We start from the raw sequence: 25,698 nt of genomic DNA on the forward strand, positions 1-25,698 counted from the left end.
TGACCTACAGTATTGTGCAAAAGTCACTGTGTTATTTAGCTAAACAACTAAATTTAATATCAAATCTTGAGTATTTAGTGTGTCCACTCTTTTCCTTTATTACAACTTCTGATTTTTTCAGAAGACTCACTTGTAGCATTTCAAAGAAATCTGCAGGGATATTTTTCCACACCTCCAAAGTTCAGTGTTAGAAGTTGGTTGCATTTTGTCTTTCTCACTGTCCCAGTAATCCCAAAAACATTGAGTGATGTTGGTGGTCAGTCCATTGTTTTCAGAACACCAGCAGCTTTTTTGTTTAACAAATTCTTATCTTTTTTGTCTATTTTCTTTTCTCAGTAAGAGCTTTTTGACAGCTACACATCCTTTCAGACTTTCAGTGTTGAGTTGTCTTCTCACAGTGGAAGGATGGACAGAAACACCTGTGGATTTTTTTTCAGATCTGAAGCAATCTTGATTTTCTCCTCTTTCTCAAAGATGAAAGCTATTAGTACTGTTTACCTGACGGTGGAGGTTTTGGTGCTCTACCAGGTCCTGTATGGCTGTTAGGAGTCCTATTGTTTCAATACCTTTACTTGAACTTCAGTTTTGGAAACTGAAAAATGAATAACTAAGTCTGCAACAGCCATTTTGACTGGAAAATAAATCAATCTCTGACTTTTACATGGTACTGTAAATGGACACCAGACTCAAAATGATTAGCCCAGAACGCGAGACTTCGGTGCATCACATGCATTCTTTTATTTAGACATCACAAAATTCTGAATGTTACAAAGAATGAAGTGTTTAAATAAAATGACAAATGTAACATTTTTACGAGGTAATAGTAGAGTCTTTGAAGGCAGTCTGCACTAGTATCATTATTATTTCAGTTACTTCTGTAGAGCAGAGCGTATCATATGGCTCTGAGAGAATAAAAAACCCTCTTTCCTCAGGAAAGCAATTTTACACAAACACACATTAAATTACAATATTTTACGTATGCTAATAAACGTCATGCTATTGTTTAATATGCTCCAGATGCTTATGGCTTTTCTATACAATGACCTGTTTTCAGTAACACGAAACAGATAAGTGCATGTAGGTGTTCCGTGCTGATAGTTACGCAGTAGAAGTACGGTGCACTAAAACGAGTCGTTAATTTTACTGTCCTTCAGCCGGGGCCTATTAAAAGAGTGTTTTCAAACTTCACTGATGAAAGAAAAACAGACTGGAAATGAATGTGTGTTTCCTCAGATCAGTTAGAGAGTGTGTGTGTGTGCGTGTGTGTGTGTGTGTGTGTGTGTGTGTGTGTGTGTGCGTGTGTGTGTGTGTGTGTGTGTGTGTGTGTGCGTGTGTGTATGCATGGTGGTTCGCAAGCTAAAAATACAATCTCACCACAGTCCTGCCAAGTTCCCAAAATAGACTGTAAAGACATACAAAAGAGATAAAATAATCTTTATCGCATACTAAAACAAAACATTCGCACTGTATCCTTATTTAAGCAGCAATTATATACATTTGCAAATTATATACATTTGCAAAAAACAAAAAGAAATAATGATTCAACACAATAAAATGTTACCTGTAGAGTATATAAAAGTAATGTACAGTACCATCTGTCTTCATTATTTTTACTGATGTAAGAGCCAACAATAGTTTCATATGCAATGATTCTCACCTTCAGCACTATGTTTCTCAGCTCTAGGATGGGAGCCTGCACTCCAGACTTTTGGGTTTTCCTGCTGTAAAATATCTGATTAAAGTGAATTCCAGTAGAGAAGTCACTAACCTGTGCAGTGCAGGTCCAGGACTGAGGAAGAAATGACTAAATATACAAGCAATTCCTGGCAAATAAACTTGTTTACACATGAAACTGCAAAGAGGTTTGATTTTTAGTACATTTGCATGATTTGACCCTTAATTTATTTGACTTTTCACATAAATTCTTCTCAAATGTAGCTAAATTGTAACTGGGATAAGCACTCATACTGTACCTCTGAACCCTGGCCTGTATTCACATTGTAATGGCTAGCTGAAGGTCACTAAAGGTCAAAGGCAATAATAATAATGCAGCTATTTGAACTCTGAAACAAACGCCATCTGGCAAAAGTACCGTCAGCTGAACTTTCTGTAGATTCAAATTTTGACTTTTCTGAGCTGCATGCTTTGCTTTTTCTCTTTTTTCATGAGAAGTATGTACAAAGAAAAACATTGTGTAGGTATAAAAAGTGTAACAATAGAAAATAATGTATTCATGTCCCAAAGGTAATTGTGCAACACAGTTTGTTAAGAAACATTAATGGCTCACTTTTGGTTTTCAGAAGATTCCAGCTGCTGCGAGTTCACCAGCGAGCCAAATAAGCCAGAGGCTTTGCAGATGGGCAGCATCGTCCAGTCTGCTCCCTTCAAAGGTGATGTGCCTGCCTCAGTAGTTCACAGGGCACGAGTGACCCACCAATGCCACTTGAGCTCATATCTCTGATATATAAAAATAAAAACCAGCCAAGAACGCTCCCCGAAATTCCCAGAGAGCTAACCCTCTGCTGTGAGCTGCAGGATAATAATAGGTCACCTTTCTTCTTTGCTCAATCCCTGTTTCCATGAGCAGTGGGTTACTCACGGAAAGTGAAGTGTCACACAATCCAAGTGTTGTATATGTTGCTGAAAAAGTGTCATTTGATAGCGTAGCCCTTTTTCAAGAATGTTCCCACCTGCACTGTGGGTGAGGGAAGATTTCTATGAAATGTCCAGTGGTCGGATCATCATGGTGGTTGTTCGGAGAGAGTAACTCGGGCCTTTGAAATAGTGCCACTTGATGCCGTTGAGCTTGCCGACATGTTGACCTTGGGTGTAGTACATCCCATTCAGGTTTGACGGGCCGCAGGCATCAAACCACCAGCCTTAAGAGTGGAAGAAACAAAAAGGTGAATGAGTAAGGTCCCCATTAGCTGGTCAGTGCTGAGTCCTGAAACTGAATGGTACAATCTAAATACTCAAATGGTAAAGAGAGTGAAGTAAGCAAGCCAGTTATCACTGTTATATCAAAAACCTTATAACCTTGTATCCCATTACATTTTGTGAACATTTAATGATGAGTGGGCCAATAGAAATAGTCCAAAATGATCTAAATATACCCTTTTTACAGTAACATACACTAAAGTTAAGTATGTTTTATTTAGATGAAGGCCTCTGTTCTAGACCATTCTTGTCATTGTTCTGGGTGGAAAACTGTTGACAGAGTGGACTGGTTGCCAGTGGTCAGTGTGGTATAGGTGAAAAGTGAGTGGCAGTTCATAGTGTGCAACAGGTTTGGAACCTAATAAGCTTCCTAAATTTGGAATTGAAATATCTGGGCAGAACACTAGAGGAGAGGATAGTATACAGTTCAAACAGAAGGTCAACATTTACCGCTGTTTGCTAGTGATCATCAGAAATGACTATTTTCTACTTGCCAAGTTAAAATTCCAGTGCCAGAGTATTTACTCGCTGTGAATATGGAAACTATTTTAGAATGCTTATGGTTGATGAAGACAGATTTCGCCTTTTTTTTCCAGATATCCAGCTTCTTTGAAGCTGACAGATTGTCTTTATGATAATTCCAGTAGCATCTCAAAGCCAAATGCGTGACATAAATCCTTTGGACTTACATTGTATATTAAATGTTGTAGCACGCACACTTTAGGGGAGACAAAAAACAGCTGGATATGAAAGCTAGTAGAAACAATTTTGTATTCCTGAAGGATACACAGACTGCAAGATAAATTGATATAAAGTCATGTCTTCATGCTATTCATGCAGCAGTTTAAAGGCAGTTTGCTAGCACTTTCTGTGAATGTAATGTCTGTGAGAATCCATTCATAACACATTATAACACATTTAGCAGTTTCATAACACATTATAATGCATTTTAAGACATAAAAGACATTACTAAAAATGCATTATAGCCATGTTAATTATGCATGTATATAGATTATGCATATAATTCTTTATGACTAGGGTTTATAACATGTTACACTGACAGTGCCAAAAGCCACTTGTTTCCATCTTGCATTGCAGTATGACTAATAAACACATGCTGAGCAACAACAACTTCTAAATTAAAAGCATAAATTTAAACATAAAAACATCTAAACTGAATAATAGGGTGGGAATCTCTAGGCACCTCACGATTCGATTCGATTACAATTCAGAGGGCTGCGATGCGATTATAAAACGATTATCGATGCATCTTTTTTTTCTATACAGGATTTCTATTTTCCTACTGTGTGAGGACTCGGTAGTTTTAAAGCAAAGTACTCGTAATGATCCATAACGCATTTACTTCCAGTATCTTTTATTAATAAATCAAATGGAAGTGATCTAGAAGACTCAATCAGTGCTCTTGAGATGCTGCTGCCACTCATCTGCGATTAAATGCGCATCCTGTGGTAATGGATGTCCACGTAGCACGATACAGCCGCCCTGCCCGTTTAATTCAGTGATTTTATAACTTCAGTTTTGGTCTCGTTGTATTGTGGTCACTGTGTCAGTAAAATATTTTTGACACTGCACGCTGAATCTCTGCTCCAAAGTGTGCAGAATAGCGCGAAAGCCCTGGTTCTCCACGACTGAGAAATGGCATGCAGACTGTAGGTCACATAGCAGCGAAGTCTCGCCTCGCTAGTAGCGAATGAAGAAGCAAAGAGAGAGATTTAGCTAAGACATTTGGAGACGAGTGGACTTTTCGCATTTATATGCGGCGCAGTTTCCTGGAACGTTAAATCTGCAACGAGAGACTGTCAAACACTAAAAAGTTGCGTAGATGAACCCGCTTCTCTTTCGAAATTTCCCGTTCCACCTTAAATGGTGCAGCAGTTACATTCGGCGCCTCAGGCACAATTTAAGGTGGAACGGGAAAATTCGAACGAGAAGCTGGAGAATAAGAAGCGACTTCAGCCTCGTAAAACAGTTGAATGCTGAGAGACATTTTAGAAGAAACTGATCTAGTTTCGAAGAAAAGTTTTTTGGCGGACATTGGCTGTAGCTGAGCTAAAGCTTAGAGCGGAATGAGGTAAATCTGCGCTCTCGTTTATATTTTAGCCTATATTAAGACATCAGCACACCCTGAGACATACTAGACAATAAATGTTGTGGCTCCCAAGCTGGTTTGATTTTTGCTTAAAGGACAAAATGGCGTTCCGTCAACATTATGGAATAAATAAAATATTTAGAAAATCGATTTTTGACATTTATGCGATGCATCTAAGAATCAAGTTTTTCCCGCACCCCTAATATATATATATATATATATATATATATAAAGATATTTAAGCCCCGGATCTCCAAAATTGATAACTTTTCAGGTAAAGGAAAAAACATACTTTATTTTCAGTGTAAGTCAATGGAACCAGATATTTCTCCAAGTCATTTTGGGCCATATATATATATAAGCTCCCACTGTATAAGCTCCCACTGTAACTGTAACATTGATAATGAGAAATATTCTGTCTACATGTCACTCTGGCACCAGGCACTGGATTTCACTCAGATTCGAGTATTTATCTTCTAAGCTTGCCTCAGTGCAGCATGAATGAGCTGGAATTGCTAGTGGTTTAGCCTTCTCGCTAAGCTAACGGTAGCCTCTGGCGCTAACAAGGACATAAAATAAAAATAATTCAAGCTAACAGCTTCCCACACAAAAACTTAGGTTTTTATTCAGATTTGAGTCTTTATTCTCTAAACTTGTGTCAGTCTGGCCTCAATGAGCTGGAATGCTCCTGTGTTGTTGTGTGTAAAGCTTAGGCCTTCTCTCAAAGCTAGTGCTAGCTTCTAGAGAATGTGGTCAAACATGGAGCAAAAGTAGCTTATGCTAACATCTCCACAGACAAAGGTTTACTCACTCAGATTTGAGTCTTTATCTTCAAAACCTGTGTCAGTGAGGCTTCGGTGAGCCAGGTAGAACCTGTGCTGTGGTGAAACTGTTGCATGCTAAGCTACTGCTTTAGCATGCTACCTACTAGAGGTCAGTGCCTGGGCCCCAATGGCCAACAACTGCTACGGGAAGCAGTATGAGTCCTGCAATTGACCCCCTGACAAAGTCCCCATGACCTTAACCATTTAACAAAACACATTTTTGGGTGCAGGGGGTCTTTAAATAAATCATGACGTGGAATGGAATAACAGCTTTTCATCATTTCTAATGAACTGTAACATGTCTTTGCGAGCTTCAAGTAAAGTGATGATTTAAATACTTGTCATTATAGATGTAGATTATTATTCGATATTTGTCAGCTATAAGTAAAGTGGAACATCACAAACTATGCACTGTGCACATTGGAAGCAAGTTACTTGGCACAATATAACGTCTTATGAGCACTATTTATAATGAATTATGTGAACCCTTCATAATGCATGGTTATAAAGTGTAATGCATATTTATAAATATCTATAGACATGTTTATGATTGCTTGTCTATGCATTATAATGTATGGTGAATGTGTACATAGTTTCTTGCTAACCATGCAGAAGTTTAAAGGAGCTTTTTGCCTTCATGCTGCTTTATTTACTGTAGCTTTGTCTTGAAAACTTGTCACTTCACAGTCCATTAGACTCAGCTCTGTTGTGGTGGTCATACTCACGCATACGCCCACAAACACATACTGACACAAAGAGAGCGACACACACTCTCCACTTGCAGTGCCAGTGTGCCCGTTGTGGCATGTCTCACTTCTGTGAGAGCTTGGCCCCTCTTCACAAGCTCAAATACCACTGTCGTCTGTGACATTTCAACAGACTTCCAAAAGCCAAGTATGCTGCCCTTTTATTGGCTTGGCCCAATCCAACAGAGCTCTCTGATTGGATTCTTATATAGCTTGTTACCCTGGTCATTTATTTCAGGTGTCTGATTAGGTCATGACTGTGGTCACAGATTGTGGTCAGAACTTTGTGACCTTGTTAAATCATCAACAGCAAGGAAAGGGCAGCAGGACAATGTGGACGGCTAAGAATAAACCCGACTGAAATGTAAACAAAGTACTTTCATTGCAGTGTCTACAGTGAAACATACATGAAAAGTCAAATATGCAAATATGCCTAACTGACCTATCCATGCTTTGCCCACAAATGCATACTTTGCTAATAAATGTTGTGAGATTGGACAAACTTTCGATCAGCTTTATTAGAAATTGTAATTACTGGCAAACTACTTGCATTCACAATGTGATATTAATATTAAATATATTTATTTAGTATGCATGTGAAATGTCCAGCTCTTAGGGTTGATTGGGTGTTTTTTTTATTTTGTTTTGTCATGTAATGATGCTAACGTTAGCATGCTGGCAAATCTGATGTTATTTCCACACTGTTTCAGTGAGCTATAGCAACAAAGTGCAGCTCGCTAATGTAGCATTTTAAACTAGAAACCAGAGATTGAGACTCAAACTGCATGTTGACTGACTTAAAACTTAAGACGTAGATTGCGTAGATTGCCTTTAACTGCCTTGTGACTCGACTTGGACCTAAGACTGAAAACGTGCGAATGTTCAACCTGAGGAAAAAAAACCCCACAAACAAAACTGATTAAATTATGACTGCCAACTTTAATGCAGTAAATTTATAAAACTTTTCTTTTCTGACCTTTTGTGACTTTGCCTGTCAGTTTTTTCACACTCATGCACAGTCATTACTCCAGTTCTGTTCTCCTACAGCATGCAGTAGTATCAGGTTTGATATGGTTTTAAATAATGAGCCATTCATTATAGAAAAAAACCTTCAGTGGAACAGAATTCAGTGCAGTAGGAAATTTAGCTGAAGTTAGTATCTAATCTAGCTGAAGTTTCAGTAAGTTACAGATCACATTCATTTAAAGCGTACTATTTAGCTATTATGCTAGCTAGTTAGCATACCCACTATACCACACGTGTCAAGCTCCAGTCCACGTGGGCTAAAACACTGCTGGCTTCAGCACACTGCTTCATTAAACACACCTGATTCAGCTCATCAGCTAATTAGTAAGGCCTTCATGAACTGAATTCAGAGCGTTAAATGAGAGTAAACGCTAATCTCCACAGCACTTTGGCCCAGAAGGTCCCCAGTTTGACATGCATGCACTATACAATCAACAGACTAAACAAATGATTTTGTTTCTTTCTTATAAACAATGCATTTACTGCAGAGATGCTGTACTCAAATCGGTCTCACAACCCACAAACTCAAGACTCAACTTGTACTCACATGAATTAACTCATGACCATGTTTCTAAAACTCAACCTTATCTTTATTTCTCAAGTGTGGCTTCAATTCTGCCTTAAGTTGACTGGATTTTTGCCAACATTCTATAAAGCTTGTCCAATCCAGCAGCAGTTGCTATGAAATAATGCATGTTTTGGGCGGAGCATGGATGAGTCAATTCTAAGCAGTAAATATGTTCACATCCAGTCCAAAAACCTTTACTGGCCTGTTCCTGAACGTCCCTGCCCAGTTCCCTTTCACTTTATGTATACTCAATGTTCCTCATCATGCTATTCAATTTCCAGTGATGACTCAGTATTAAGGCCCCATTTCGCACTTGTGTAGCTCATCATAATGCAGATTTAGGAGGACAGGACCTCTGTGACTCAGCTATGCTCTCATGCTCTGCGTAATGATGTATCACAGTTATCTGAAACATAGAAGCTTCCTTCGGGACAAGGAGGCCATGCTCACAGGAGGAAAAGGAAGAATTCGTGTAGTCAAAGAGATGCTTGGGTCATGGCCCGTGTTGATCAACTCTTAACAGGATGTAGAGGTTCATAAAGATGTCATGATTCCTCACTCAAAGCAATTGACACTTCTTTTGCCAGTACATTGTGGTTCTTCAAGCACGTACCTTGGGGTATCCATGCTGCTAAGATCTACAGGTTGTATGGGGAAACTGGAAGCTAAATGGACAGTGAGATGTGTCTTTTTGGTTTTCCATGCATAGCCTGACATCAGAGTAGAGGCTAAAATAGAATGGTAACAATAAAGCTGATCCCTACATAAAACTGATTGTATTTTTTTTTTTCATTTATTTGTGTATTTTTTGTTCTTGAAAGTGAATTATGGTTATTCTGCATATGATAGTTTGGACCACGTGCTATACTGTTCATGTGCATGGTACCAACAGCAAAGCCAGTAAAATAAATATAACATTCTACAGATAAAAATACTTGAATCAAGTAAAAACATTTTTTAAAAAGTTGAAAAGTCTTGAACAGTGAGAACAGTGTTCTTGCTTCACTCTCATAATGTGAAATCTTACATATATTGACTAGATTTGAGATGTTTTAACTTGCTAAGGTGTTTAACTTTCAGTAGTGGTTTGGTAGGTTCTTGATTAGTTGACATAGGTGGAAATCAAGCCTTTTGGTTAACATAAACCTACATAAAAATTTATAAAGGCTTATTCCAATCAGCGTCATCAGTCATAAAAGTTGCCTTTGCCAATATCAAAACTGACATATCATCTACATCAGTTTGTTAAATTGACATAACACCTTGCATGTCAACTTGCAAAAGTGACACTTATATCAACTTGACATTAAGGTTGACATAAGCAACCTTTACAGATGATGCCTATTGGAATAAGCCTTTATAAATGTTTTTGTATGTTTACATCTGTTGTCACTGATGACTTATGTAGGTGTCATGTAGCCTTATGAATACTGCCCTTCAGGAAAATGATACCAAACTTCTTAGCCAGAGACTGTCCTAGTCTGATTGACGTCTGATAGTTGTTGGGTCCATTGTTTTATGTTCTTGAACTGCAATTCCTAGAGCAGAAGCCTTACCTCCAGTCAGCATCAGGGCACACTTGCAGCTGCAGTTGTCGTTGTCCATGTCTTTGGTGCTGAAGTCCGCACCATGGATCACCAGACTACTCTGCCTTCCTGCTGTTCCACTGTGGCTCTTTAAGGACAGCCTGAAAGGGGATACAGGGAGTTGAGACATTGAAGCCATGACCCTAAACCAACATTATTCATACTACAGGCCTGCATCTCCAATCTTTTTGATGGAAAGGACTGGGGAGGAGAGGGAGGAGACAGTCAGAAAGATCTCAGTAAATCAGAGCATGTTAAGCCCATCTGGCAGTACCAGATAGCAGGATATCATTACAGGCACTATCAGGCATGAGAGCGCTCAGAGCCATGTCCCTCCACTGAAGCTGACCCTAGTTTGTCCGCCTGATGTCTGACACGTCTGTGTCTGCACAGTGTGTGCACACTGTCCCTCCCCTCTTCGTTTATTACAGTCGGGCCGTGGCGGAGATGAGCGCTGTATTAGGCTTCATCTGTTTGTGTCAGAGTTGAACACGCACTTAAAGCAGGGGGGCAGTGTGTACAGGGGCTGTGCAGTCGGAGCCGAACATGTGGAAGGTGTAAATCAGGGGCCCTGAACGGAGGTGCTGAGAGATGCTGAGAGACAGAGGCAGGGGAGTATACTGGAGACTTTCTGCTGAATGTGCAGATATGTTTATTGCATGCATTATGAGTAAATGTAGCTGCTTGGTAATAACAGAATACAAATGCAAAACAACTGGGAGTGTTGAACTACTAAAAAAATAAGCTACTAAATATGTCATCGCTTCCTTTCAAGTTCAGTGAAAAGTCACATTTACACAATTTTCACCTTCATCCAAATTAGTTAGTAGTTAATCAGCCAAGACATATTTGCTGTCCTTCTAAGGACATTTCCTTCTTTAGTTTTGTATGGAGCTATGAGGTTTATTTAGTGAGCAAGCAATGGCAGATTGAGTAATCAGGAGAGTCAGGAGTATGTGTGTTAATGTATAAACTCATGCATATGAGCAAGAGAAACGCTTAGAAAAACTATAAATGTTACATCCAAGTCTAAGGCTTATTATTCAGTAACTACAGGGACTTCGATACAAACTGGTTAAGCTATTCTTAGGTTATAGAAGTGTATAATAAAACTATAACAAAACTATAGAAGTCTATAATAAAACAGGGCCTACTGCCAGGCCATGGCCAGTTAAGGGGTTAAACCACCAGCTGCTACTTCAAGTGGTACAGCCTCGGTTTGCTGATTGCTGAGACTTGTATAATGTATAGAAAAAAGATGAGGCTGAAGTTTTTTTATTTTTATTACCCATTCCACCATAAATGATGTAGCAGCTACACTCAGATGCCTGGATGAAAGCAAGCATGTAACTGTTGCACTATATAAGATGGAATGTAAATTTGAATAAGTAGCTAACATCAGCCTCAAGAGAGTAGTGTATCAAATTCAGGGCAGCTGTTTGGATCTGTGAATCTAGTATTGGCTGACACAACAGGTAGACTCCACAGATTTCATTACTTTTTTCCATTACTCATGTATCAGTTTTTATAGCGGAATCATGTGAAGGTGACAGCAGTGGCAATAACTGCAAAAAAACAAAAAACCAAGGTGGTACAGAGAAGACAAGAATGAAAAGGCAATTTAAAGAGGATGAGGACATATCCAAGCAAGTGGGCAGTGAGAAATGCTGTCCTTAACTTCGCTAGCATTAGTTTGTAGTATATTGACTGTCATTACTGCCAGCTTCCATTTTACCACCGGCTACTCGCCTTGGTCATCTCATTACAGCATATAAATTACAAATAAAGTTAGAAATGAAAAAGATGGAGGTGCATAGATTTTATTTTGCAATGCTGTATGTAGATGATGGTTTATCTGGTATAACCAGATATCAATATTATTATTATTATTATTATTGTTATTATTATTATTATTAGTAGTAGTATTATTATTATTAATAATAATAATAATAATAATAATAATAATAATAAATTATTTTTAAGATATGATTTTTGTCATTATCTTTGTACTGGTATGGCACAAATAATTGCCTATAATGCAACATACATACAGTGCAAAATACACTCTCACCTCCCATGTAGTGAGTTGCAGTTTGAAGAAAGTTAGTGCAGTTTGCTGTCAAAGGAGCAGACATCACATTGTAATGAGTTAATGAGTCAAAGTAAGGGGGGGGGGTGGTGGAAGAAAAAGCCTTGGGTTCTCACTACAAGCTGAGAGGCTCCACAGCTTCTCAGCTAATACTGATAGCATAAATGGCTTGTAATATTTGCCAAGTTGAGGCAGTGTTTGACTGTCATAGTTGCAAGCTTGAGCAAAAGAGACGGACATACAAGACAAATGACTTGAAGCATCTGGATGTAAAACACCAACATTTAGCACCATTTTTGCTGTTCTGCTGCACTCATCTTCATCTTATTAGGATTGGAAAGCATTATAGACATCTGTACATATTGTTCATGTCTGTTTTTACTGTTTTGCCCAATAAAAATATTTTAGATTTCCCTCAGTTAAATATGGGTCTTATTAAAAGTGAAAGGGCCTTCTAGAATAATATGCCACTGTTATAACTTTCTGGCCATACCACCCACTACTACTAACAATTACCAATTAGTATCGTGCAAACTGCATGCCTAAATCATCACAGACTGCAAACTATGCTGTTACAAACATGACACCAAACATCTTGACTCGTCTTGACTGGTTAACTGTATTTGGGCTAAGAGGAAAATTTTGTAACTGCTTTAAATAGTAAGCCTAATAAACCTTTTAGGGATGGATAAGTTTTAGTTGGGGATCATCAAACCTAAGTCTGAATATTCAGTAGACATGGCCAAGTAATGTTAACAGATTGTCACTGGAACTATGTAAGACAAATTCTGCAAGAATCACCAGCCTATTTCTTTTCATTTCCTCTGTTTAGCATCTATGTGGTAAGTAAAGATCAGCATGTCTTGACATAAATGTTGATAAAAGCAGCCTTTATAAAAGATGACGCTTTCCTGAATAAGCTTTTATGGATCATTATACTGAGATGAGTTGGAAACTCATTTTGGAATTTTGACTGATGTAACTTTAGAGTAAAATCCTTTTACTTTGAGTGACCCTGTACCTTAATTATGTTTATTTTATTAAAACAAAAGTTTGAGGATTCCATTTTGTCACTACCAAAACAATCATAATGCTACCAAGTGTTTCTGTAGTGACTGTTTTGGTGGTGACAATTTTAGCTAATTTTGAGCATAACTGAAAAACTTCAAAAATGTGTGTTTCAGTAGTGACAATTCTTTAGGTTACACACTGATTTTCAGACTTTGGGACACATTTATGTCAAAACAATGGTATCTAACTGCTCACCATGTGGCCATGAGGGACAGGGATGCAGTCTCACTTCCTGCTCTAAAATGCAGGGGTGTGGCTAAAATAAGACTCTGTCTATGGACTAAAACTCTTTATGTTTTGGTAGTGACATGAAAATACATGACAGAATTTTCTGAATAAAGTTTATTTAATTAAAAAACTGAACTAATCAATCTTATAATCTAATAGTACATTGAAATCTTTAACTTCACTTGTAGAATGATCCTTTTAAATGTTCATAGAAGTGTATGTCTGTGATGATGAGCTCATGTAGGTGCCATGTGGCCTTATGAATGCTGCCCTACAGTAGTGTTACCAATTAACGCAAGCTTGAACTCTAGAAAATATCTCATTTGGATAGCATCCAGGTTGCCCTATACAGTGTTGGAGCTTCTCTGTTGACCACAATTCTCACAGTATCGGGTGATGGTTGGCCCTTGGTCTCCCAACCTGCCTTGACCCTCCTCATTAAAGATTTTGCCTGGGGTATGACTTTCTCTTATTCTTATTATCCGTTCACTAGGGGCTTTCTCTCCAAACATGAATGCTCTGAGCCAGAGAACAACACTGCAGAACCATGCCAACAAGGAATGAGGAACACCAAATGAAACATGCTCAGTCTCACAAAATGGTTTCCTGAAATCCACCCCTCTTAATAGGAATAGACAAGAGAGAATGAGTGTTATAAATCTCACTTCAGATGAAGCTTGGAAAAAGAATAGGAAAATGGATTGTGCTTTTTGTGGTGTTGAAGGCTTTTTGCGATACACTAAGAGGGTGGTGATGCAATGTAAGGGATTGAGGAGCCAAACTTGTGGTTGTTATTGTGATGGCTCTGTGGGAGTTCTATTGTTCTTTTGTATCGTTTCTAACACTTAATCGATCCAGCAAGCTTCCTGGTCACAGGTTACCTGATCACTGTGAAGCCACACACTTCAAACATTCACATCAACGATCAAGACGTGAGGTAATATCTCCAGCTTACATGGCAATTACAATGCAGAACAAGACAAATGAGTTGCTTGTTTGGAGACGTTCTGTAAACTTGCTTTGTCAGAGCAATAAGATTTGTGTTCACATCCTCGCCGAAAACATGTCAGCAAACACAAAGGCATATTTCCCCAGTCAACAAGACGGTTTCAGCTTCAGTCAACAATATCGCTTCAGTTGGAAAATACCTGGGCAATTGTACTTTTCTACTATATTTAGTGGTGGACAAAGTACCATGCACTCTTAAACAAGATGGTTCTTCAAGGGTTCTTTAGTAAAGACAGTGGTTCTACATAGAACTATGAAAATACAAAGAAAAGGGTTCTATATAGCACCAAAACGGTTCTTCTACTGTTACAAGTTTGACATCGTAACAATAGAAGAATGCTTTTTTGTTGGTATATAGAACCATTGTGTGTTATCATGAAATAACATCATGGCTGTGATGTTACTCACGATAACACATGACCTCGAGTGTTCTATTGCTTTTATACAACAGTTAAATAAATAAAGTAAGAAATAAGTAAACCGGGCCATGAACGTGGCATTTAATATGTTTTAATGTTAGCAATTCCTTCCACAAAATTATAGTTCCTTAACAAGCAGCTTGTTGCTACATCAGAATAACAAACTTGGCTCACTCTGCACAGTCTGCTGTAAACCTTGCCTTTTGAAGTACAGACTGAGCCATAAAACCGCCACAATATCAAGTTTAGCTCAGTGTTGTCTTTTTTAGGACCACTGTCTTTACTAAAGAACACTTGACAAACCATCTTTTTTGAGAGTGTTTACAATGTGAAACTTCTGTGCAACTAGTTGCATGTTTTAAGTTGGCTGCAACATAATTTCTGTGTAACTTGACAATTACACAAAGTATTTCAAAAACAAAGTTGTCATGCAACAGATTCAATTACTTTGAATATTTAGGTAGACATTATGATTATAGCTCAGATCTCCTTTTCAACCTCCACAAAGAGTTTCAAGTGAGTTGCAGGACACTTTACATTATGCAGCTCTAGTGCAATTTAGTTTCATGTAGGTTTCAAGAGACTTCACTGTGTGAAGCCAGCCTTACTCATCAAAGTAATATAACACAATATCAACAATAACTTAAAGAACTTATGATACTACATATGTTCAGTACATTTACAAGCAATTACTCAAGCAAAAATACTTCTACTGTTCTACTTTTTCTCAAGTACAGACATATTGTAGTTTGTCCACTGCAGCTATACTTAAGTATTATTTCATAAGATCTGTACTTTACTTAACCCCTTACATGGTCAGAGCCCATTAGCAGGCCCAAGGTTTTATTACACACTTCTATAACCTACGAATAGCTCAACCAGTTTGCACTGAAGTCCCTGTAGTTACTGAATAATATGCCTTAGTATGTAATAAGCCTGGGATGTTAAGGAGTTTAATGTTATTACATTTGATTTTAATAGGCAAATTATTTACTCCTTACATTTTCATTTAGAGCTTCAAAGTACAAGGTTTTTCTCTTTTTTTTGTGCTAACCAATTAATTTTCTATGCGTCTGAATGTTTTTTTTTCCAATTAAAACACTCAACAAAATTAATGTCAGTGCAAAATGCCCACAATTATGGTAAATAGTGATGGTTATTCAAGGGTTCTTTAGTAAAGGCAATGGTTCTATATATAACCATGAACACTCAAAGAAAAAGGTTCTATATAACACCAAAAAGGTTTGTGCAAAAACTACTACTTTATATACTAGCATGATTAAATTACTTTATTTGGAAGCACTTATTTGGATGGTCCACTGTAGATGCTTTGTAAATGCTCAGTATGTCTTTAAGTACAATTCAACAAAATTTCCATGAAATGCAACTGAACTTCAAGTTCAGTGTGAAAGATTTTATTAAATCTACTCCTAACCCTAACCTAAAGGCAAAACCTACATCTACTCCTTCCCCTAACCCTAACCATAACGCTGTTGATAACTAAACTGAATATCTGAACTGAATATCAACAGAAAGTATGTTAATGGTTTAAGTATCTGTAGAGCATCTATAGGGGACCATCCAAATAAAGTGTGACCCCTTTTTTATTTTCACTGAGGTATATTTTTTTAATCCATACGTTTACGTTTTACTAAGAGTAAGCTTTTGACAAAGTACTTTCATTTAAGTATAGTTTCTCTCTACTTTTTCAACCACTGATTAGCTTCTAATCGAAAGTCTCCATCACAAACCACCAAACCGGTGAACCCCGATGTAAAAGACCTCCAGAGTCTTTGAAAAAAGACAACAAAACAAAATTGCAAAACAGCAGACAAGCTGAACTTCCTCAAGTCTTACACGAATAAATAGAATCCCACTTCCTTGAGGAACGTCTATGAGCAAGATTCTCTCCGTGACCTCCTGAAGGCACACGGCCAGGCCAGTTCCTGCTTAGATGCTTGCACACACAATGACCAGACAGATAAACACACAGCAGGTCATCTCCATTCCAGAGAAATTGTTGTGCTACAGTTCCTGCCTAGTGGTGATAACTGGACCAATCCAGAGCACTATGCAGTTAAGGAAGATGAAACGACCTCCTTCCTGGGTGCCCAAGTCATTGTGCTACCTCACTGCTGTTTTAGTAACTCACACCATAGATGAGAACATCTGCACAGCTGATAGTGTTCCACCAGCCTGGCCAATCTTCACAGCCCTTCAGGCAAGCTCCTAGTCGACCACACTGAAATAACATCAGGCTCTGTGGGGCCAAGTCTCGTTTAGAGAAGCTCTGATGAAAACCAAGGCTCGAGTTGGATTTTCTCGGCCTTTCACAACAAAACCCCCAGGGGAAGTGCCCCTGTGTTTGGCCATCTGATTTTCCCAATAATCCAGAGGAATTGTGGTTTGTTAGGATTCCTTGATCACCGGATATGTGACGTTCACACAGAGTAATGGCAAGTGTAACGTGGAATTTTCTCCCATCTGCCCGTCTGTTTCGAATCGTGTTTCAGTGATAACAAGAAAACACTCCGCACTGAGGCAGCTGCTTGTAATATGATTTTAACCGAACAGGCCAGAATGTGTAACAATGAAAATAAATTTTGCATTTAACTTTTATATGTGAAGGACAATTAAACCTGAGTGGATCTTCTACTTGTTTGCTTAGAATGTATATGCGGCTGCTTCAGTCATCCTAAGCTGAAGTTACAGTAAATTGCCTCTGCACCAACAATGGTTTCCAGAGATGCAAATGCAGGAGAATACTCAAGAGTATTTTATTATGAAAGCAAAGCAACCACAACGCCCCCGCTTCTCAGTCCAATGGAGCTATAGCTAGCTTTCCCACTGCCTGAGATGTGCAATAGGCAGCCACAGCTGGGAATGCTAGCAAAGGCATATGCTAACAGTAGCAAAGCAAGAAAAAAAAGAAGCTAAAGTGCTTAGGATTCCATACATCTAACCTCCACTCAGTTAAATGAGAACAAGAAAGACATCTTTCTCCCTTTTTCCCTCTCTCTCTGCAACTCCAAGATGTGTCAGAGCCCATTCGAACACTGCATGACAGAACTGTTGTAAGCACAATGGCCTACTCCCTAAGGGGAACTGCAATCAGCCCCCTCAATGCATCTTTAATCTGTGACCCCTCATCTGAAACCCAGCACTCTACTGCAGTAGGGCTGTTTCGTTAATACTCTAACATTACCGCAGAATCTGAGATGAGGCCTTAGGAGCACATGCGGGATAGCCACATAATTCTCTCTGGCGACAGTTATTGCATCCGTTTGCTTCTGCAAAAATAAAGTACCTTAAAAGTTCATCGTTAGAGCTGCACAAAATGCAAGCCAAACAGTGAATATATTGGTGGAGCATTATTGAGGCATTTGGATGGGATGCAATGGTTGATTAAAGACATTATATTCAAGATGGGGAATTGTTTCAATAAATCATGCAGGATATAAGAGCTATCAGTTTGTATTCAGTTTTGGGGTTATTTTTCAGTGTGTTTTTAGGATTTATAAGGAATGGAAGAAATGGTCTAGACTTGTGAAGAAGTGGGTCCTTCCCAATGCAAGATGCAAAACATTCTTTTTGCATTGTGGCTAATATTGTTGCATATAGCATTAAGCACATTACAAAGGTACATTTGCCCGATTTCTCTTTGCCATACTAACGTTAGCATTCTGAATAATGAGGCTCTGGCAGGCCTGGACCACCCTACATTTATTACTAAATTAATTATTTTTATAAAATTGCAATTACAATAATATTAAATACATAAATTTCAAATATTCAGTTAAAATACTGAACAAAAAATGGAACCCAAAACTTTGCATTGAAAAGATAGCATGCCCCACACTGTGTCTCTACACTGTAAAAAATGGCTCGTCAGCTCAACCTAAAAAATACTTAATGTAGAAACAAGCAATTGAACTAGTTTTATTCAACTCAAAAATTACATTAATTGAAAGAATCCTTTATTTAAAGTATTGGATAAAAACTAGTTAATTTACTTGTTACCACATGAAGTAATTTTTTCAGGTTGAATTGGTGAACTATTTTCTACAGCATAAAAGTCCAGCAGTATTTTCCCCTCTTTTACTCAAAATCCTAACCCAGCAGCAAGTCTATTATTATTGGCATCATTTTTGTGTTACTTTTAACACAAAATGTGTTGAAGCAATTTGTCACATCACTTTTTAGAGTGTAACTCCTGAAAGCCTCTTAGCTTGTTAGCTTTCTGCTGAGCTGGTTGTGAAACTAAATCATGTTTATTCAGAGTTTGCTTAATGTGACCTCATGCCTTTTATTTCTAAGATGAGATCAGATTTCCACACATTCAAATTCCCAAACTTTTTTTTTAACTTTATATAGTTGGGCATGTTTAAATACTTTCACTCAAGTATGTTTTTGGATCCACACTTTCACTTTTTGCTGAGTAAGTTTTTGACAAAGTACTTTAATTTAAGTATAGTTTCTCTCTACTTTTTCAACCTCTTGCTTGCTTGAAATCTGAAGCCTCCATTAAAACCACCAAACTGATGAAGCCCAGTATAAAAGACCTCCAGAGTCTTTGAACAAACAAAAACAAACTGAAAAAAAAAAACAGCAGACAAGCTGAACTTCCTCAAGTCTTACACGAATAAATAGAATCCCACTTCCTTGAGGAACGTCTATGAGCACACGGCACGTGGCCAGGCCAGTTCCTGCTTAGATGCTTGCACGCACACATGACCAGACAGATAAACACACAGCAGGTCATCTCCACTCACACACAGAGAAATTGGGTGCTACAGCTCCTGCTTAGTGGTGATAACTAGACCAATTCAGAGCACTGTGCAGTTAAGGAAGATGAAACAACCTCCTTCCTGGGTGCCCAAATTGTTGTGGTGCCTCACTGCTGTTTTAGCAACTCACACAAGAACATCTGCACAGCAGACAGTATTCCACCAGCCTGGGCAATCTTCACAGAACACAAGTCTCGTTCAGAAAAGCTCTGATGAAAACCAAGGCTGGAGTCGGATTTTGTCGACCTTTCACAGCAAAACCCCAGGGGAAGTGCCCCTGTGTTTGGACATCTGATTTTCCTGATAATCCAAAGGAATTGTGGTGTGTTAGGATTCTTTGATCACCAGATATGTTACGTTCATGCAGAGTAATGGCAAGTGTAACATGCATCATTGAGGCATTTGGATGGGATGCAATGGCTGATTAAAGACATTATATTCAAGATGGGGAATTGTTTCAATAAATCGTGTAGGATATAAGTGCTATCAGCTTGTATTCAGCTTTGGTTTCATTTTTCAGTGTTTTAGGATTTATAAGGAATGGAAGGAATGGTCTAGAATTTTGAAGAAGTGAGTCCTTCCCAATGCAAAACATAATCTTTGCATTGTGACTAATATTGTGCCAGATAGCTTAAAGCACTTTATAGAGTATAAAGCCTGTTAGTTTGTTAGCTATCTGCTGAGCTGGTTGAAAAACAAAATCACGTTTCTTTAGGGTTTGTTTAGCACCATCTCAAGCCTTTTACTCTAAGATGAGATCAGATATCTATACATTCATATTCCCAAGCTTTTTATTTTACTTTATACATTTGATCCATACTTTCACTTTTCGCTGAGTAAGCTTTGGACAAAGTACTTTCATTTAAGTATAGTTTCTCTCTCCAAGATCATCCCTAGATCATGGTCCATATTGGTGTTCTCTTCAGTACATGTCAACTTGGGTTAATGTGGTGTGTCTCCACCATACTTGAAACTAAACTGGGCTGATGCATTTGACACAGAAGCTGAAATATAGTCATGAACAGGCAATACATTAGGTGTCACTGACATACAGCAAAATGAAAAAGTCTGTGGAGAAAATGGAAAGGAAACACTTGTTTTAATGCAATTTTGGAAAAAAATGTTGAAAGTGACTGAAATGTTTAAAAGAGCCATTACTATTTTTAACAGAAATGAAAAAGCAAAGATGTGAAAGCTTTAAGAACATTGAGGCTGAAATTAAGAACCTTGAGGCTTTAAGAACCTTTTAGAACCTTAAGGCTGATGCTTTAGCACTGAAAGAAAGCAGTTGCTAATCTAGTTATAGGACTTAAGTTGCCTTAACCAATAACTGATGGTACTACAAAAAGAAATCTAGGCCAGCAGGTTTTATTTTACACAGTTCTTTCTCAGTGTCAGATACAAATCATCAACAATATAGGCTTATAAACGTTAGCAAATAGCCGTAGCAGACCACTAAACCCGCTACACGAGGAGAGGGTTGGGGTTGCGGCTGTTGCGAAAATGTCGTGCAGTCCACTGTTACAGTCATATTCATAATGATTTATAAAAGACAAACAGAAGATCCTAGCTCAGCCCTCTTGCTCTGAGAAGTCTGTTTTGCATGTTCCTTGAGCTGGAGAACACACTGTAAGTCGTCAGCAGAGAGTTTACAGCTTACTCATATCCCTCATCCCCCTGTCCGCCAAGTCCCCCTCACAAATCCATATCAAACTGAGCCGCAGAGATTGCTTGATTCCAGAGAGGATCTCTCTATTACTGTAGGGCAAAATCCAGGGATTTAAGACTTGGCTGGTTAGTGTACAGCGATATTAAATAAAGATGTAGCTTTCGCTGTAAGAATAAGCACGCAGCCTAGTCAACAGGACGTGAGCGGTGGACATGAACCATATTGCTGCTTAACCTCACTTGTGGTGCTGCATATGTTCAGGCGCACACGTTTGAGGAAATCTATCTATTAAAACGACATCATAGATGTGCATGTTTTATTCAAGGCTAAAGCTGCTATTATTAAAACCCTATGTACGTGCTGAACTTGTAGAGTGACGCACGAACACATGCCCACATGCGCACACACACAAATGCTGACTTCTGGTCTTGGAATTTCAGAGCTGTGGTACCAGGGGCCGCACAAAAGCTCCCCTCAGTCAAATATACAGAGTTAGTGTGTAAACACAGGCCAATTTCACTTGTCTCTCAGCACTGTTGGCATTAGAGTCAGTGCAGAGGCATTCTTCATGGGCTTGGCAAATGACCAACAGAGTTCTCCAAACAATGATTGTCTGTATGACCCTGCTAAGACCACTGACCTTTCAGAAACACCACAAACTTGACTCAAGCATTTGTCCACTCACCCAGCACTAAATACTGCAAAAGGATACCACAGCTCCATCTATTCCATCCAGAATACCCACTGCTTTGGCTCTATTATATCTCCACATACAACACTGATGACACTTCTCAGAATTAGGGTTAAATATGATTGTTCTTTAAAAGGTACTTTATCAAAACTCTGGACAGGCACTTGTACTCAGCTGGACACAGGCGACATGACCAATAATTGTATCCAGTGTAGTGATATAGAGGCCTCACTGCCAGGCAGATATTACGAGAGTTTTGATCGCTTTGGACAACTCAGACTAAAATCTGCAAAGCTGATTGTTACACACTGAAGGAGCTTCACGATGTCTAGGCTGTAGAAACTGGACTGTAAGCAGAATCAATATATTTCCTCAGGAATTGGAGTGGCGCTTACACTCACAATTTATAGCTTGTTTGTAAAAAGTCCTTACATAACATGACCTATGTAATGGGAAATGTTGTTCATGCATTAATTTCCTGCAATTTTGTTCTCTCTCTCTCTCTCTCTATATATATATATATACTGCTTATGCCCTCTGACTGTCCTTACGGAAAGTGATTAATGACATCTGCAAAGAAGTTTGAGGTTTACCAAAAGACTGCAGAAAAGCTAGCCAGGTTTGCTAAAGTTCCCATGCCCACTTCTTAATGCACTGAAACTATTCCTATTCTGCTTTTTTAGCTCTGTTTACAACAAAACACAATCTACTCCTTAATTGTCCTAACCAACCTCACCTAAACACACGAACGCAGAGCGCCAGCATTCACTGGCTTGGTGTGGAAATCGCCTCTGCTTGCAAATGGAAAGTCAAAAAGACTTGGACAGATAAACAGTTGAACTGTTTATTGAAGGTATTAGACATGTTTTTTTCTCCCATCAGTGAGTGTGATCATTCTTTTCCCTTGAACAGTACACCCACTTACGTAAACAGGGTCACAGAAACTTTACACTAGTACATCTAATTTTAAATGACCTCTATGACGTTTCTAGTCCTCTAACATTTTGTAGTCTCTCTCAATTGCTTACACAATTTTAATGTACATTGGCACACAATCCTCAAAAAGCAGGGTTCGGGTTTCTTTTGCCTAAGCCACTGGCGCTAAACTCTAAACACACATTACTGGAGTTGACTCCTTAGACACTTTTTTGCAAACCACTTCACATGATGCTTCACCTGTAAGTATGAATTTTGTGAAAAAAAGCCTTTTCAACTTTATGTAGAAATATACTGACCAGTGTTCAGCCAGGCAGGTCTATGAAATATAAACAGACAGATGAATAAAAGCAGTAATTAGAGAAGCCTGCACTGTTTATTGCTGTACAAAGGAAAAAGTTGGAGGAATAGAGAGTTTCAGGATAATGAAGGACAGAGAAAAGCCTCACCTGAAAGGAGAAACAGTCTCAGATGAAATACTGGTTACACTAGTTGACCATATCAACCATAGTTCTGAACAAAACACAGGCAAGTCAATGTGTGCAGCCCAACTTGTGGCGTTTTGTACTGTTTCTGATGCTGCATTTGTTGTATGATATGTCATGTAATATGGCATATAGAAATTACACTATTATAGCATTTACAGCACATATAATGTGTGCCAGCAAACTTTACAAATATCAGAAAAGTTCTCACAAAGTTGAAAGAAGACCACCCAAGGGATGGTATAATGTAGAGGATGACCCCACTGCCCTCCGCACAGTAGAGTGGGGTTTCATTCCCCACTCAGGTAGGCACACCATGCTGTTTAAATAAGAGTCTTTGGGCACCGAACATTACATTAACCTACACTACACATGTACTGCTGCAACATGATTACAATGTAAGTCACTCTGGATAAGAGCTTCAAGCTTCTAGATGGCTGCTGCAACTGTTTTTTGCTATCAAGGTTTCAAGTTTTTCCATTTTTATACAGTATGTCATAGAATGCTGGAAACCACCTAATTAGTCTATTTAATTTATTACTTAACAACTTTACAGGCAAGTATGTGATGATTTAGGCATTCTGCCTGTACAATGCTAACAGGGCTATAAGCTTCCATTGCTTTTCAGCCACATTAGTCTTGTAGCTCCAGTGCAAAACCAAAGTTCAGAAGTTCGAAGTTCAGACACTGTATTTGGCCAGGAGACAGTGTAGTACGAATGTAAGTGGTTGTCCCTGGTCAGCATGGGTGCAGTATTACCATGTGCCGCTGCCATCAGAATACATGGGGTCATCTATCACCATGCCATACTTTAACTATATAACACTAGCAATCTTGTTTTTCTTTACAATCTGGGCAACATTCTCAGTCCAACTCAAGCAAGAGACGTACATGTCCAACAGATTATCTACACAGTAGTGTGACACAAAGTCAGTTTTTATTGTACAGTAGATGTTAAAGCCTGGATCCAGATCCAGATCCTGGATACAGTTCTCTATTTTACACATCCATCTTTGCCAAATGGAGAAATGCTTTCTTCATGCCATCAGAAGTTCTCTGACAGTGATCACTGCCAGGTGACCCTATTTAAAGCCCTGGGAGATGAATGTAGTGGCACTGGGATAATGCCATAGGTGGATCAGACATTCCATAAGCTTTTTCCAACGTATTTTTGGCCAGGCAAAACATTGCATGTTATTTGGATGAACGTTTATTTCCAAATAGAGATGAGAGGGACCAACAGAATGATGTTACATTTAGTTTGATTTTGTTTGCTGCTCGAATTTATTTTATACATTACAATGTCTCCATGAAAGGGTTTTGTGTATTTTCTGGACTCTTTACAGTTTTTGTTTTATTCTTCTTATAAACACTACAAAGTAAAACAAAATACATCACAAATGATCTTACAAATTGGCATGCAATGTGTCTATTCATTCAGTGTCTAGTTAACCCGTTACATGGCCAGGGCCCAAAGCTTTATTATACATTTCTATAACCTAGGAATGGCTCAATCAGTTTGCATTGAAATCCCTGTAGTTACTGAATAATAAGCTCTAGGATGTAATAAGTCCAGGATTTTAAGGGGCTAACGTATCCAATAATGATAGCAGCACATTGCTGCTGTCAGAACAAAGCCTTATATCTCCATTATTCAAGAAAATCATGAACCAATAGAAATGATTCAAAATTACTTGGGGAAAAAAATCGCTCTGTTGGTTTTAATCAGCTTTCTCTTGTTGATGTTACTTAACAAATGCATCTCAGTAACGAGTCAGTAATGTTGTTTCAATGAAACACAGTGATGTGTCAGGTTTACTTGATGAATGTTTGTTTGGTCAATGTAAACTTGTTCAGTTAAACTCATTGTCTTTCCCATTTACCCCGGCATCATCTATTTGCACACTGTTTCACTTATTTCACTCTCCCTCTATGTTTTGTTTTCTACCTGGCCCACTTTCCCTTGTGTGTGCATATTTTTCATACTCCTTGTTTTAATGCCTAGCCTCATTGTTGTTGGCTGGAAGAGTGAGTTTCCATGTTCCCTGCTGCTGACTGCGTTTCTATGACAAAATGTGCGTATGGTCTTTAGAAATGCATTAGGCCAGTGGTCACCAACCCTCCTGGAGCTCTACTCTTCTGCGGAGATTAGTTCCAGCTTGCATCTAAAACGCTGCCTCCTCCTTACCTGCCACTAATGTATCTGATTCAGCCAATCAAGGCATCCTGAAGTTGTTGATTATCCATGTCCAGGGCTGGTGACCACTGTGTTAGGGCCTTTTAGATACTGTTTCTTGAAAAGTGAATAGGCTGTTGAGAAAACTGTCAGAAACCAATAACTCACAAATGTGTAATATCTTATCTAGAGCTTGTACACTTTATCTTCTGGCAAAAGCATTGTCTTAATCCAGTGATGAAAAGTTGGTAAGGGAGAAAAACGTTCACTATATAAGGTCATTAGCTGCACTTCATCATGCTGTGCTGCACATGCGGCCAAGCCCTCTAGTTCATTTCAGAC

General features: G+C 38.5%; 1 protein-coding gene across 1 annotated transcript in view; it reads right to left on the reverse strand.

Annotated features, from left to right (window-relative positions):
* Window positions 1-720: 720 nt before the first annotated feature.
* Window positions 721-25,698, reverse strand: part of angpt1 (angiopoietin 1) — an 87,750-nt gene continuing 62,772 nt past the window's right edge. The window contains exons 8-9 of the mRNA XM_036566645.1: window positions 9,768-9,898; window positions 721-2,879 (exon numbers count right to left, since the gene is read on the reverse strand). Of these exons, the coding sequence (XP_036422538.1) occupies window positions 2,716-2,879; window positions 9,768-9,898 (295 nt within the window). The 3' untranslated portion in view covers window positions 721-2,715. The remainder of the gene's footprint in view (window positions 2,880-9,767; window positions 9,899-25,698) is intronic.

The sequence above is a fragment of the Colossoma macropomum genome, unplaced genomic scaffold (genome assembly GCF_904425465.1).
Source record: "Colossoma macropomum unplaced genomic scaffold, Colossoma_macropomum, whole genome shotgun sequence".
Classification (NCBI taxonomy): Eukaryota; Metazoa; Chordata; class Actinopteri; order Characiformes; family Serrasalmidae; genus Colossoma; species Colossoma macropomum.